Raw genomic sequence first — 16,106 nt, 5'->3', positions numbered from 1 at the left:
TGAAAGAAGTCTGGAATAAGATGGAATTCCCTCCACTTGGCTGGATCAGTGCAGCTCCAACCAACTATTAAGAAGCTCAATAATATCAGGTTTGATGGACCACTGGCACAGAGTGGGTGATAAAGTTATTATCCAGAAGGTGCCCCCAGCAACTCATCAAGCAGTCCTTAATGGCACTGTCAAAACCTGCAACCTCTGCTCCCTTGATAAAGACACCACCACGTACAGATTTCTCTCCACGTCATAGAACATCAAGACTTGGGACTATATCACCATTCGTTCAACATTACTGGGTAAGAAGCTTGGAATCCTATCCCGAATAGCACTGTGGAACAAATGGACTGCAACCTTCCAAAAAGGTGGCTTACCAGCAACACCCACATCCTTTGAATGACTGAGAAATGGTCATTTTTCACTATTCTGAATCTCACAAAGAGGTGAAGTGAGACAACCTGAAAACAGTAATATCGCTAACTGCACACTAAATTTATAACCAGAACTAAACATCTAACAAACTTCATGTGAATACCCCAGACTGTGGTTTCAGCATTTAACATGCTTGCAAAACCTTTCTTACTTTGATCATGGGTCCGTTTGCTGTTTGCAGTATGCATTCATGATCTAGATATAAATGTGGGAGGTTTCATCAATAGGTTCACAAATGACATGAAAATTAATGGCGTAAACAGTGAGGATGAAAGCCTTAGACTACAGGGTGATACAGATGAGCTGGTCAGATGGGCTGAACAGTGACAAGTGGAATTTAATCCTGAAAACTGGGAGAGGTTTTGGAGGATAATAAGGCAAAGGAAACCACGATACATGGAAGGACCTCAGAAAGCACAGAGGATCAGATGGACCTTGGTGTGCAATCCCAAAGATCTTTGAAGGCAGCAAGGTAAGTAGAGAAGTTGTTTAAGGAGGCATATGGGACTCTTGCCTTTATTAATCTGGGCAGCGAGTACAACAGCAGAGAGATTATGATGGAGCTATAAAAAGTGTTAGTTTGGCTATTGTTGGAGTACTCTGTGCAGTTCTGGTTGCCATACAACACGAAAGATGTGATTGCACGAGAGATGCTGCAGAGGAGATTCACCATGATGTTGCCTGGGCTCGAGCGATTCAGCTGCGAAGAGAGACTACATAGGCTGGAGTTGTTTATCTCAGAGCAGAGAGGAATGACCTGATTGAGGTCTACTAAATTATGAAGGACATAAATGGGACAGATAGGACAAAACCTATCCCTTTTGCAAAGCAGTCATTACCCGAGGGGAGCAGAGATTTAAGCTCAGGGGAAGGAGGCTTAGAAGGGATTAAAAGGAGAATTTTGTCCACCCAAGGGGTGGTGGATATCTGGAACACATTGCCTGTAAGGGTAGTAGGGAGGGAACCCTCAATATTTCAGAAACACTTCGATGGACATGGTGTACAATACTACAGGATAAGTGCTGGAAAGTGGGTGAAGAGTAAACAGTTGCTTGATAACCAGTGTGGACATGATGGGAAGAAGGGCCTGATGTCATGCTGTAAAATTTTGATTCACCGCTGCATTATTATAAACAATAAGAAAAAAAATCTTACCCCAGAACAGCAGGAGATACCTCAGTGAGGCAAAGTATAACACGAGTGTGCAGACAGCGAGCACAGTACAGGCAAGTTTGGAAAGGAACGGGACTGACCAGTTGAAGGTGCTGAAAGATTCAGAAAAATGAATGTTAACATTAAAAACGCAATTCACAGTGATACAATCTTCGCACAGAGCTGTGAAATCAAAGACATTTACTCTCTTAAGTGGTAGTAGGAACTGCAGATGCTGGAGAATCTGAGATAACAAGGTGTAGAGCTGGATGAATACAGCAGGCCAAGCAGCATCAGAGGAGCAGGAAAGCTGACGTTTCGGGTCTAGACCCTTCTTTTCTAGACCCAAAACATCAGCCTTCCTGGTCCTCTGATGCTGCTGGGCCTGCTGTGTTCATCCAGCTCTACACCTTGTACTCTCTTAAGTTCCTCTTTCCTTTAGCTTCAATAATGTAATAGAATGTGTAGAAAGCTAAATACGTTTAAGGGAAGGATTGAAATGATGCAGGAAATGATAAAACCAATCGTCTGAGGGCATTTCATAAACCTTACTAACAATGCAAGCTCTGGTAATACTCAGCAGGTCCGACAGCATCTGTGCACGGAGAAACAGAGGTAATGTTTCGACTCGAATATGACTCTTTTCAAAGCAGAGTTTTGTTCAGCTTGAAACGTTAATTGTCTCTCGCTACACAGTTGCTGCCAGACCTGCCATGTATTTCCTGGACTTTGTAATGTATTTCAAGAAAGCACATCAACATCTCTACTTCCTCATGAGGCTAAGGAAATTCGGGATGCCAACGAGGACTCTTACCAACTTTTATAGATGCACCATAGAAAGCATCCTATCCAGATGCATCATAGCTTGGTATGGCAAATGCTGTGCCTAAGACTACAACAAACTACAGAGAGTTGTGAACATAGCCCAGGCCATCATGCAAACCAGCCTTCCATCCATTGACTCCATCTATACTTCCTCTGCCTTGGAAAAGCAACCAACATAATCAAAGTCCCCTTCCAACCCAGTTATACTCTATTCCACTCACTTCCATCGGGCAAAAGGTATAGAAGTTTGAGTACACATATGACCAGATTCAAGAACAGCTTCTTCCCCGCTGTTATCAGACTTTTGAACGGATCTCGCAAATGTTAATTCTGATCTCTCTCTCTGCACCTTCTCTGTAGCTGTAACACTGAATTCTGCATTCTGTTCTGCTACCCCTATGCACTTGGTATGGTACCATCTGCCCATGTGGCACACAAAATAACACTTTTCACTGTATCTCGGTACATGTGACAACAATAAATAAATCGATATTTCCAGTATCCGCAATATTCTGCTTTTATTTTACTGTCTCCACTCTGCACTTTTCCCAGATGAACTCACTTTACTTACATAATTATTGATTTGTAAGTATTATTATGACAAGGATTGCGTATATTTCCATTAAAGGAACACTCTAAGGAGCAGCCTATAAAGATGCAATTCAAACCCTAACAGCGATACAGGGTTTCATACTAAAATTATAATGTTTTCTTGCTGCTGTTGCTAATTAGTGCTGTAACTATTGATACTATTGGCCTCCATTTCCCACTGTGTGCTTATTTATTTTGACTCAGGGACCACAAAATGATAAATTTGCTTCATCAAGCTTTTCCTTCCATTACACTTATAAGAAATACTAGGTTATAGCACAAAAATGTTTTCTACACCTCACAGAGTCATTGAGTCATACAGCACAGAAACAGACCCTTCGGTCCTACCAGTCCATGCCAACTATGTTCCCAAACTCACCCTCATCCCACCTGTCTGTACTTGGCCCTTATCACTCCAAGCCTTTCCTATCCATGTACTTACCCAAACGTCTTTTAAACATTGTAATTGTACCTGCATCTACCACTTCCTCTGGCAGTTCATTCCACACACGAACCATTCTCTGTGTAAAAAAGTTGCCCCCTGTGTCCTTTTTAAAACTTTCTCCTCTCACCTTAAAAATATGCCCCCTTGTTTTGAACTCTCCCACCCTAGGGAAAAGACCCTTGCCATTCATTTTATCTATATCCTTCATGATTTTATAAACCTCTAAAAGGTCACCTCTCAACCTCCTGCACTCCAGTGAAAAAGGTCTCAGCCTATCTCGTCTATTTTTAGAACTCAAACTCTGCATTTTCAGCAACATCCTGGTAAATATTTTCTGAAGCCCCCTCTAGCTTGATAATATCCTTCATAAAGCAGAGTGACCAGAACTGGACACGGTACTCCAGAAGAGGCCTCACCAACTTCTTGTACAACCTCAACATGATGGTCCAACTCTGGTACTCAAAGGTCTGAGCAATGAAGGCAAGTGTGCTAAATGCCTTCCTAACTACCCTACCTACTTATGATGCAAATTTCAAAGAATTTTGTACCTGAACTCCTAGGTCTGTCTGTTCTACAGCACTACCCAGAGCCCTACCATTAATTGTATAAGTATTGCCCTTGTTGTTTTACCAAAATGCAATAAATCTCACATTTTTCCAAATTTAACTCCAGCTGTCATTCCTCAGCCCACTGACCCAATTGATCAAGATCTCTTTGTAATCTTCACTGTCCACTTTACCACCAATTTGGTGTCATCTGCAAACTTATTGACCATGCTTCCTATATTCAATTATGTCATTTGTGGTAATTAGTTGCCAAGGAAGCAGCTCTGAATTAAATAGAATAGACCATATCAACAACATAGGTCTATGTCATGCCAAAGATACTGAAAAATCGGGACAGTAGTGGTGGAGGGGAGAAGCTTTGAGTTGGACGCCCCCTCACTCCAGATTTGGGTCGGGCATGTCAAGTTGTGGATTCATCTTATTATAGCCAAATGAAGTAATAGTGCCTTGTCTCCGTTTTCAGCATTGGGAATCAATCTAACTGGAAACACCAGGGGGTAAAATTAATCCCAAATAAATGGGTGAGTTTGGATTGTATGGGAGGTGAATATTTCAGAAGTCTCAACCCAACACCAATCGTCTTACAAATGGCCTAATGATCCAATGGAATCCCTCTGTCCAGGAGCCAGAGCAAAATGGCCCACTTGTCTGTGTCTCAATCACCACAAGGCTGATGTCCATTGCACAGCAAGGAACACAACCAAACAAATCCTGTCAATTGTAGCTGAAACATTACCTTAGATGCCGTCTAACACCAAGGTCATTTAGTCTGGAAGATCTGAAGGGTCAACGTTCAACATAGAAACTGAATAGAACACTGGCAGGAACAGGTGTAGAGACAGAAGAAAATAACTTCTGCTCTTAATGGAGGAAGAAATCGTTTGGAAAGGGGTGTTATGGGAATATGATAGAGACCAGCCTGCTTCCAGGAGACACACTGTTTAATTAAATATCATAATTCAATATTGCCATGGGAATTTTTTTATGTCCCCTACAAATGTCAATGGTGCTTCTGTTAACCGACTGTCACACTCTGACAGTACAGCACTCCATCAATACAGTGCAGGAGTATCAGCCCTTGTTCGAGACCAGCATTCATCCTCTCCATGGATCTCCAAGTTAAATGCTCTGTGTTGTCTACTAACAAAGCCTTCAGTGGCTGGAATGTTACAGAATTAATATAAGTACTACTAACGGAACACAACCTGCTCCACTGACAGGGTAAGTTATTGAAAGATCTTTTTCCCTAGATTATCACAACTAGCCTTCCAACTTGGATCTTTCTGCATCTTCTGAACAGTGAACGATCCTCCTCCGTTCAATCTTTCATGTTCCAACAGCTGCTTGAAAACAAACACTTTTTAGCCGAGCTGATTTTTATCAAAGTGTAACTGGAACCACAATCCTGAATGTGGCTTGCATGTCGATGTAGAATTAATCCTCTCTTGCATAATGATTGGACTGAGAATGGCCTGAAAAAACCCACCTACTTCGCATAAAACTGGAATTTTATTAATTAAAAACCCAGAGTGACATGGTGTAATCAAACTTTAATCATTTCACATTAATATATGCATTTTCCAATGAAAGAATCATAATACCAATTTCTTGTGTTTGAAATCCCAGAAACCCCAGGGAAATACATCCGATAACATGATCACAGCCTCATTATCACCCTTGTGAGGTACATGACAATGCAGCTGGGACAAGTCTAAGGAGAGTGTACTAAATACATTATGATTATGAGAATGCAGCCTCCTTTCTATTTGTCAATAAAGTAAGCAATAATTAATTACTGCTCAATAATGTATTCCAGGATTAATACAGGTACAACATAAAACACAATAATGATGTGCAAACTCAAGATTGTTGTCAGATCAGATTAAATTCTTGTGACAATATACCACTCTATCATTTTCTGATGAGTTTTGATGTGTGCACAAGCCTGTTACTAGACAGTTTATTGAAATAATATGATCTGACTGGGCTGTTCAACAAGTTAGCAGTATTCCTCTGCAACAGTGTAGAAGTTAAGGGATTAGTCTACATTTCAGAAATGTGTTCTTAAAGGTCCCAAGCACCAAATACATTTCTAATGACTGTGGTGTGAAAACATACAGGTTCATGGGTTCACCTGCTTTATTTAGTGATTTGTCTCAACTTCGGGTCGTGATGAGCTTTTGAGCCTTTAGTTTATAGTTTCAGGGTCAAAAGGAGTGAATCCAGCTGAAAAGTTAATAAAATTACAAAGGATTTGTATTTATACAATGCCTTTCATGATCTCAGGAGCTCGCAAAGCTCTTTACAGCCTATATGTATTCTTGACACGGAACAGTAAAAGTGATACAGTCAAAGTCAAACTATTGCAGTGTGAGAAACAGAGCAGCAAGCTCCCACAGTTAACAATGTGAGAATGGCAAGATAATTTGTTTTAGGGGGATACCAGGTAGAACTCTCATAGATTCATAGAATCCCTACTGTGTGGAAACAGGCCATTCAGCCCAACAAGTCCATACCTACCCTCTGAAGAGGAGCATCCCACCCAGACCCATTCCCCTATATTTCCCATGTCTAACCCACCTAACCTAAACATCCCTGGGACTATGGGCAATTTAGCACAGCCAATCCACCTAGCCTACACATCTTTGTCCTGTGGGAGGAAACCAGAGCACCCGGAGGAAACCCACGCAGACAGAGGGAGAACATGCAAACTCCACACAGACAGTCGCCCGAGGGTGGAATCGAACCCAAGCCCCCAGTGCTGTGAGGCAGCAGTGCTAACCACTGAGCCACCGTGCCACCCCTTTTCTTGGAAACAGCATCATAGGATATTTTACATCCACCTAGGTTTCAAGACTAGGGGCAATACTTTTGAAGTGAGAGCAGAAAGATTTAAAAAAGACATGAGGGGCAATCTGTTTTTACGCAGAGAGTGGTTCGTGTGCGGAATGAACTTCCAGAGGAAGTGGTGGATGAAGGTACAGTTACAACATTTAAAAGACATTCGGTTAAATACATGAATAAGATATATTTGCAGGGATATGGGCCAAGTTCAGTCAGGTGGGACTGGTTTAGTTTGGGATTATGGTCGGCGTGGACTGCTTGGACCAAAGGGTCTGTTTCCATGCTGTATGACACTACGTCATGTATGCCAAATAGTAAGGGGATCCTCATGTTTTGTAGCATAAATGTACTCACTCTGACTTAAAATTCATGGTGTGTATGGGTCAGTTAGCTGGATGGCTGGTTTGCAATACAGAGCAACACCAACAGCATGGGTTTGATTCCTGCATTGGTTGAGGTTACCTTAATGGACTCTTCTCCTCTATCTCTTCCCCCTCACCTGATGTGCTGACCTTCAGGCTAAACCACCACAGCTGTCTCTCTTTACTGAGAGAGCAGCCCGATGGTCCAGTAGGAGTACGGTGACTTTAGTTAAAAAGAACACTTCACTCATTGTTCAATTACTAATGCTAGTGATTAGGATATTAGAAAGAAAATGACCTGCATTAATGTAGCGCTCTTGGGAACGCCAAATGTCTCAAAACTTCTGACAGCCCACAAGAAGCAATGTTATAATGAGTGGGTAATCTGTTTTTCCATGTCAAGTGGATTGAACGATAGATATTGACCAGGGAACAGGGGACAATTTCCCTACTCTTTGTCAAAATAGCGCCGTGGGATCATTTCCATCCACCTGAACAGGCAGATGGGAGGCTGTCGTTAACATTTCATCCAGAAGACTGCACAGTTCTACATTCCCGCAGGAGAGGAAGAATCAAAATCTGGACTGGGTTAGCTGATCTCACCCAGGACAGCAGCGATGGCTTCCTGCTAAGGTAGACTCTCGTTTCCTGTGGTCTGGAAGGGGCCACTGGACGGTTCTGTTCTTTATTGCTAGCTCATTAACCCAGTTTCAGGAGCATGTCTTTGAGCTTCTGGTTAGAACAAGACCAGGATTTGTTACGATAGTCTCCAGTGTGGTATCAGTCCTGGTTCATAGAGACCTGGCTGTTTCAGCAAGGTAGCAGGCTGACTGAGAACAGACAAGCGCTCACAGAGCAGCAAGGACTCAACCACATTGAGGATGGAGAGAAAACAAAACGGGAAAGGTTGGAGAAAGGAAACGGAGAACCACTGATGTATGCTTTGAGGATGAGATGGACTGCTCACGAGTGGAATCAGATTAATACCTTTCACACGACAGGAATACACGCTGAATCACAAAAGGTAGATTAATCAAGCTGTTCGGATGTGTTCATAGGATTATAGAATCCCTACAGTGTGGAAGCAGGCCATGCAGCCCATCAGGTCCACACCGACTCTCTAAAGAGCATCTCATCCAGACCCACCCCCTACCCTACCTCTGTCAATCTGCATTTCTGATGGCTAACCCACCTAGCCTGCACATCCCAGGACACTATCGGCAATTTAGCATGGCATGGCCAGTGCACCCAACCTGCTCATCTTTGGACTGCAGGAGGAAACCAATGCAGACATGGAGAGAATGGGCAAACTCCACACAGACAGTTACCCGAGTCTGAAGTCAAAACCAAGTCCCTGGCATAGTAAGGCAGCAATGCTAACCACTGAGCCACTATGCTGGCCCATGTTATGGCAGACTTGAACTTGGACCAGCTCACCCAGTGCAGAGACACTACCACTGTGCCACAAGAGCTCTCAAAGGTAGATTAAACATACTACTTCCATCTGGTCAATAATGATAAAAGAGGGAATTTATTCCAGATCTCAAGGTCTAGCGGTTTCAAATCTACGGTTGACTGTTCTCTTCCACACGTGATCACCATTCACACAGACACAATAAAACCCAGTCTAGTTTGATCCATCATTCTGGTTTAATCTATACATCCAACTCCATCGGACCCTGAATACAGTGATTACCTCACCATACATGGTTAAATGAGGGAATGCATTTCCTTACCACTCCCGTTCCTTTCTATTCGAGGCAAAAGCTTGCAAAGTACTTTTTTGCCTCCCTCTCATCAAAAGATGCAAAAAAAAATTCCTGCTTCCCCAATATTCCGAGTGAATTGTCATTTCGGTGACAGTAGGGAAGCCCCTGTAAGTGCCACTGCCAGTCCATTAACTAACTCTGTTCTCTGTTTTCAGGATATTGGCAACTCTGGTGTAACTTTAATTACTGCCCATTCCTAGCTGCCTGAGAAAGTCAACATGTGGATGAGACCAGTTTGAGGACTGCTATTTTTCAAAAAAAGGCACTGAACACTTGCAGGAGAAGGAAGTATTACCTGAGTGCAATTATATTAGCATTTATCATAGGGAGAGAAGAGATAGTCAGCTCATTGGCTGGATAGCTGGTTTGCGATGCAGAGTGATGCAACAGAATAGGCTCAATTCCTGCAGCGGTTGAGGTGACCAGGAAGGACTCTCCTTCTCAACCTCTCCTGTTGCCTGAGGTATGGTGTCCCTCAGGTTAAACCACCACCAGTTGTTTCTCTCGAATGAGACAGCAGCCCTATGATCTGGTAGGACTATGGCGACTTTACATTTTTTCGTACCATGATATCACAACAGTCACAGGGGCTTGCTCTCACTGGTGTTCAGACAGGTGTCATAGTTAAATTGTTTAATTGTTAGATTGTCAATTCCCGAGAGCCTCTGGAGTTGCATCAGACGGGTTCACATTCCAGGGAAGTTGGTAACAGCAATGTATGTGATGACTGACATTCTACTGGTGGGATTCTCATACTTTGAACAGGATTCGGCTTTGCAGATATTACAAATTTCAAGCTACCAAGCCCAATGTGAGTTCCTGCATCAAGCTCCTGATCATAACTTGACTTTCCCTTGACACATGAGCACATCACTGCGTGCTACATTATTGGCCATTCTTGCATAAGCATAGTTTAATAGAACTGGTGCTTGGTGTCCCCTTTAGATTTTGCCTTCTATCTTGCCTGTGACACTTGCTTCTAAGTCTTGATGTTGCAGAATCTATACATGTACTTGCTGTTAATGTAATTAACTTACAAGATCTGAGACTGTGTACTGTGTACAAAACAGAGACACAGCTCCTTTAGGAGACAGCCAAGAGTTATTCACATTTAGCCACAGCAGCTCTATAGATCTGATGAGGACTGGGAAGATTGTGGTTTCACACACAAGCCCTCTTGTGTGATGGGAATGTTTTACATTGACCTGATCTGTGGTTCAACATGAAGTGAGCTAATCTGCTTAGAGGGAATTCCAATCCATCTTTTTAATCCATCTTTGTAAATGACAGATTATAAATTGTCAAGATGTTCGACAAGGCTGATTGATCACCTAATGAATGTTGAAACAAATGATTGAGGTTACATTGATTGAATATTCACATATTGTTGTCTGGTATAACATTTATATTTCTTGAATGCCGGAGAAAAATATTGCTAATTGATATATGCTTCCAATCTGTGTTGTGGGTTCTCACACTGTCGATAAATTCCTAATGCTACTGCAAAATATAAAGACTAATAGATGTGATTATGCACAAAAATCAATGACTACAATCTACTTGTAGCTGATTAATTCACAGCAATATATGATCACTGAATGATAAATTGTGTTTGTGTATATTTACCAGCTACAATTAGCAGCTAAGTGCGAGGAAGATTATATGAAAGTACAGGAAAAATATTTTATTGAAGTCAGGTTCACTCCTTCACCAAGGTGAATTAACATAGTGTAAATGTATTAAGCAGCAATGCTTCAGAACGTACTGACAAACAATACACTAAGTCATCAAAGGAGTTATTCCACTCAACAATAAGTCCTGTAAGGGTAGTAGTATTTCGGTCCCAATTTCCTGACTTTCATCCACTTCAGTGCACACAAATTCCAAAGAATGCCAGATACTTCAGTTTTAATCATGCTATTTGAGTGAAATTTTGTTACAACTTTTAGTAAGTTAGTTTCTGGGCTAAATTAGATTTTGCACTCAAAGCCACAAATGTAATTTATCACTATGTATTAGTTCTGAAAAGAAAACTGTACCTTTAGGAAAAGGGATTCTAATGCAGACATATTCTTAAAAAACGTAAACTTGATTTTAACAGGAGTTGGCTGTGCATTTTTAAGAAGTTATTCAATCTGCTTATGGTACTTTTCGTCCAGCTTGGGGCTTCTTTTTAGCTATCCATTATTAAAAGTCTTGTCAGCAGTGTTCGCGTCCAAATACAATCTTTACTTTCTGTAGTCATGATTTCTAGTCAAAACTTGGACACCAATTTTCATTGCCAGTTCAGGGTCATAGAGTAGGGAGAAACCTCAGCCCACAATTCTGTTCTTTAAATATTTCAGAATGTCCAAGAACAGTAGTCTCCAACATTTTACACACAAGATCACTATTTGGATTTAAGTGCAAGCCAGGACCTCTACACTGGAGAAAATATCAAATAAAGAGTTAATTTTTACTGCTATATAAATCTAAAATAATTCATCCTGCCTTCTATTCACAAAAACACAGTGTGACACCTGTGACTGCACATTATCTGCCAGTGCCTGGAAGTGTGGGCTAATAGTTTGAGGATGCTAGTCATGCACAGTCCAACAAATGGGTATCTGAGAGGCCGGTGCAAACGTGGATATTTGACTCTCTTCATTTGGGAGAACACTGTCGCACAGGGGCGTGTGGAACCAAAGTAAGTTTTCATTTTAGAAGCACAGGATGAAAGGAGTGGATATTTTTCTTTTAATGAGTCTCCAGAAGTCATTGTCCGATAGTCTGATTTTCAGCTCAATATTATTTTGCATCGTAATTACCTCTGTATAAACTTCATTGCTTCATACATCAAACATTGTTTGGAATTTAGCTCTGATAAAGAGTTATCTAGACTCGAAACATTAACCTGCTTTCTCTCCATGGATGCTGCCTGACCTATTGTGATCTCCAGCTTTTTCTTCTTTCTGTACAGATTCCAGCATCTGCAGTAATTTGCTACTACATCCGTTTGGAATTTGACAGCAAACACACCAATGTCTACTCGAAGGAATGGATGAGAAACAAACATGACACTTTGTTCCATCACATCTAAGTCCTGAAATGTCTTGTTGTTAACTTCCTTAAGTGTGCAGAGATGCTTACTGTGTGGAAGCATTTTTCTTTGTCTTTGATTTTATTTATTCCAGTTGTTTTTCCAGACTCAGAAAGTGTTGCAGCATTTCTTTTTAAATTGGGAGGACCATAGACCCAGTTTCAATACGAATACCTTCATAACATTGATCTATGTGTTAAGTCTCTGCCCTTCCCCTGCAGTTCAGATTTCAGCAAGTTCTGTTCTGACATTGCATTTATAAAAACCACAAAGTTGAGTAACCACGTATTGTCTGACAGCTCACTGCACACTTCATTTCTCGATTTAAGAAAAGTGATGATTTCAGGCATCAGTCCTGAAACTCTTTACAAGCTGTCTCCCAACTTAACCACCTCACATCGGCATGAAGGATTAGTTCACTGTAGGCAGCATCAAGCTTGTTGAGTAAGGATTTAAACAAGCAGTAATGAAGGGTTCTTGCTTGAATTGAGTTCTTAGCAATTGTCATTACATGAGAAAAGTCCAGAGCTTTATGTGTTGATGCTTGCTATTGGATAATACAGTGGCAATTGACAAAAGAGGGAAATCAGAATAATTTTTGGAAAATGCCATAAAACCAGCATTGTGCACCATTATAGGAACCAGTTTCTTGATTAGAATGTTATTTTTCAAGCATGTATCTTTTGAATTTGTTGTTGATATCCTCAATTTTGTTCTCTCTTTAAGGGGCAAAAGGGTGAGAAGATTCACTTCAGTTGTTAAGTTCTTAAAAACCATGCACACAAAAGCAACCAACTGAACTGTGTTGGCATGTCAACGGATTCATCAAACTGCAGTGAGAAACATTCACAGTCCTTCAGGTCCTGTTGTACGTGCTGAAATGGACAAACATTCCAATTGTTTTGATACGGTGGGAGTTCCAAGTGACGTGGCTTGTGTTTCTTTCTTGTTCATTCTTAAAGTCTTTGAATAAAGGTTCAGCACCCACAGGCAATGCTTCTTTAAGTACTTTGCCATCTCTGAATATTTCTCACTTTTTGCAGGAAGGTGGCAAATGAAACTGATGTGTCAGTGCAGGCCTTATCTTCAGTGCAGCAGGAGCTGGCCAGAGTTGATTGGAAGAGGAGCCTAGCAGGGAAGACAGTGGAGCAGTAATGGCAGGAGTTTCTGGGGGTAATTTGGGAGGCACAGAAGAAATTCATCCCAAAAAGCAGAAACTTACAAAAAGGAGGATGAGACAACCACGCCTGCCAAGGGAAGTCAGGGACAGCATAAAGGCAAATGAAAAAGCATAGAATGTGTTGAAGATTGGTGGGAAGCCAGAGGAGTGGGAAGACTTTAAAAACAAGCAGAGGATAATCAATGAGGAAATAAGTAGGGAGAAGCTGGAATATTAGAGTAAGCTCGCTAGTACTATAAAAGAAGATTGCAGGAGCATTTTTTATAGGAGTCTAAAAGGTAAGGGAGAGGCAAGAGTGGACATTAGACCATGGAATATGAGGCTGGATAAATCGTCCTGGGGAACAAAAAGATGGCGGAGGAACTGAATTGGTCCTTTGCACCAGTCTTCACAGAGGAAGACACCAGCAGCGTACCAGAACTTCAAGAGAGTCAGGGGACAGAGGTGAGTGTAGTGGCCATCACTAAGGAGGTGCTGGGGAAGCTGAAAGATCTGAAGGTAGATAGATCACCCAGACCAGATGGACTACATACCAGAGTTCTGAAGGAGATAGCTGAGGGGGTGATCTTTCAGTGGAGTCACGGAGGGTCCATGAGGATTGGGAAGTGGCTACTGTAACACCCTGTTTAAGAAGGGAGAGAGGCAGATAACAGGAAACTACAGGCCAGTTAGCCTAACCTCGGCCATTGTTAAGATTTTCGAGTCCATTATTAAGGATCGGATTACAGAGTACTTGGAAGTGCATAGTAAAACAGGGCTAAGACAGCACAGCTTCATCAAGGGGAGGTCATACCTGAAAAAATCTGTTAGAATTCTTTGAGGAGGTAACAAGCAAGTCAGACAAAGTCAGTGGATGTGATCTATTTGGATTTCCAGAAGGTCTTTGACAAGGTGCCACACGTGAGGCTGGTAAATAAGATAACAGACCATGGTCTTGGGGCAAGGTACTGGCATGGATAGAGGATTGGCTGACTGGCAGAGGCAGAGAGTAGGGATAAAGGGTCTTTTTCAGGATGGCAACCGGTGACTAGTGGAGTTCTGCAAAGGTCAGTGCTGGGGTCATAACTATTCATGTTATACATTAATGATCTGCATAAAGGAACTGAGGGCATTGTTGCTAAATTTGCAGTTGACATAAAGATAAATGGAGGGACAGGTAGTGTTGATGAAGCGAGGAGGCTGCAGAAGGGCTTGGACAAGCAAGGAGGATAGGCAAAGAAGTGGCAGATCAAATACAATGTGGCAAAGTGTGAGGTTATGCACTTTGGTACGAAGAATAGAGGTGAATAGAGGTTCCCAATGGGGAAAGGTTTCAGAAATCTGAAGCAGAGAGTCCTAGTTCAGGATTCTCTTGAGGTTAACATGCAGGTTCAGTTGGCAGTTAGGAAAGCCAATGCAATGTTGGTGCTGCCCCCATCCAGGCAAGTAGAGAGCATTCCATCTCGCTGCTTTCTTCTGCCTTAGAGATGGTAAACTAGTTTTGCGGAGTCACAAGGTGAATTGTTCACTGCATTTTTCCCCATCTCTGTCCTGTTCTTATATCCACAATATTTAAAGCACGTCCATTTTACTACCAGGTCAATGGTAATCTCCAAAGTGGTTTAAGTTGAAACGGCGAGCACAGGAAGTCAAGATCACCCCTATGGACAGAGCAGACGTGCTCTGCAAAACAAGTCAACAAGTCTGTATTTGTTCTTGCCAACGTAAAGGAGCCCACATTGTAAGCAGTGAACACGGTAGAGTAGATTGAAAGAACTATCAGTAAAACGCAGCTTCACCAAGGAAGTGTGTTTGGGGTCTTGGGCAGTGAGGAGGGAGGAGCTGAATGGGCAAGTGTTTTGGCTTCTGCGATTGACATTTCAATAAACTACTTTGCTTTCAGGCTAATATCTCTCTGCTGGGCTTGCTGCAATGTTCTGATGAAGCACAATGCAAGCTCAAGGAACAACACCTTACTTTCCGCTTTGGAATTTTACAGCCTTGAGGTCTCAATATTAGTTTCCATAACTCACAGGGCAGCATGGCGGCTCACAACACCAGGGACCCAGGCTGGATTCCAGCCTCAAGCAACTGTCTGTGTGGAGTTTGCACGTTCTCACTGTGTCTGTGGGTTTTCTCCAGGTTCTCCGGTTTCCTTCCACAGTCACACAGATGTGTAGGTTGGGTGGATTGGCCATGGGAAATGCAGAGTTACAGGGACAGGGTGGGATGCCCTTCAGAGGGGTGGTATGGACTCGATGGGCCGAATGGCCTGCTTCCACACATCAGGGTTCTATGATAACTTCAGCATTATGTCTGTTCCCCATTTTTTCTTAGATTCTTGTCCCCCACTGTTTTGTTTGTGTGTCTTGCTCACTTTGCTCTTAGTAGGGGGGATCCTCCTTTCAGATCATCTCTTTCACCACCCCTAACAACCCTTTTGTCTTCTGCACTGAAATTCTGTAAAAATGGATTGTCCCCTTTGTGGACCAACAGTCACGTTTTCACACATCTGCATCCAGTGAATGGCCTTGATATAAGCTTTGGCTTTGTGCTACAGCAAAAAAAAAGGCCAGCAACATAGAGTAGCATCCAGAAACATTTTAAATTAATTCATGGGATATGAATGTTCATGGTGGGGCAGCTTTTATTGCCCATTCCTTGCTGTCCTTGGGAAAGTGGTGGTGAACTGCCTTCTTGAAGCCCTGCAGTTCACATGCAGTAGGTAGATCCGTAAAGCCATTAGGGGGGAGTTTTGATCCATTGACACTGAAGAAACAATGATATATTTCCAAGTCAGATGGCTAATGGATTAGAGGGGAACTTGTAGCTGTGATGTTTCCATGTACTCACTGCTCATTCCTTCTAGATGGAAGTGGTCATGGGTT

The 16,106-nt window shown here is 42.1% G+C and overlaps 1 protein-coding gene across 1 annotated transcript in view; it reads right to left on the bottom strand.

Annotated features, from left to right (window-relative positions):
- LOC109923496 (multiple C2 and transmembrane domain-containing protein 2) overlaps positions 1-16,106 on the bottom strand; it is a 432,499-nt gene that overhangs the window by 23,253 nt on the left and 393,140 nt on the right. The window contains 1 exon segment of the mRNA XM_048616107.1: positions 1,582-1,691. Within this exon segment, the coding sequence (XP_048472064.1) occupies positions 1,582-1,691 (110 nt within the window).

The sequence above is a fragment of the Rhincodon typus genome, chromosome 33, assembly GCF_021869965.1.
Source record: "Rhincodon typus isolate 14 chromosome 33, sRhiTyp1.1, whole genome shotgun sequence".
Classification (NCBI taxonomy): Eukaryota; Metazoa; Chordata; class Chondrichthyes; order Orectolobiformes; family Rhincodontidae; genus Rhincodon; species Rhincodon typus.
Note: the sequence above shows the minus strand (reverse complement) of the source record. Positions and strands in the feature narration are given on the sequence as shown.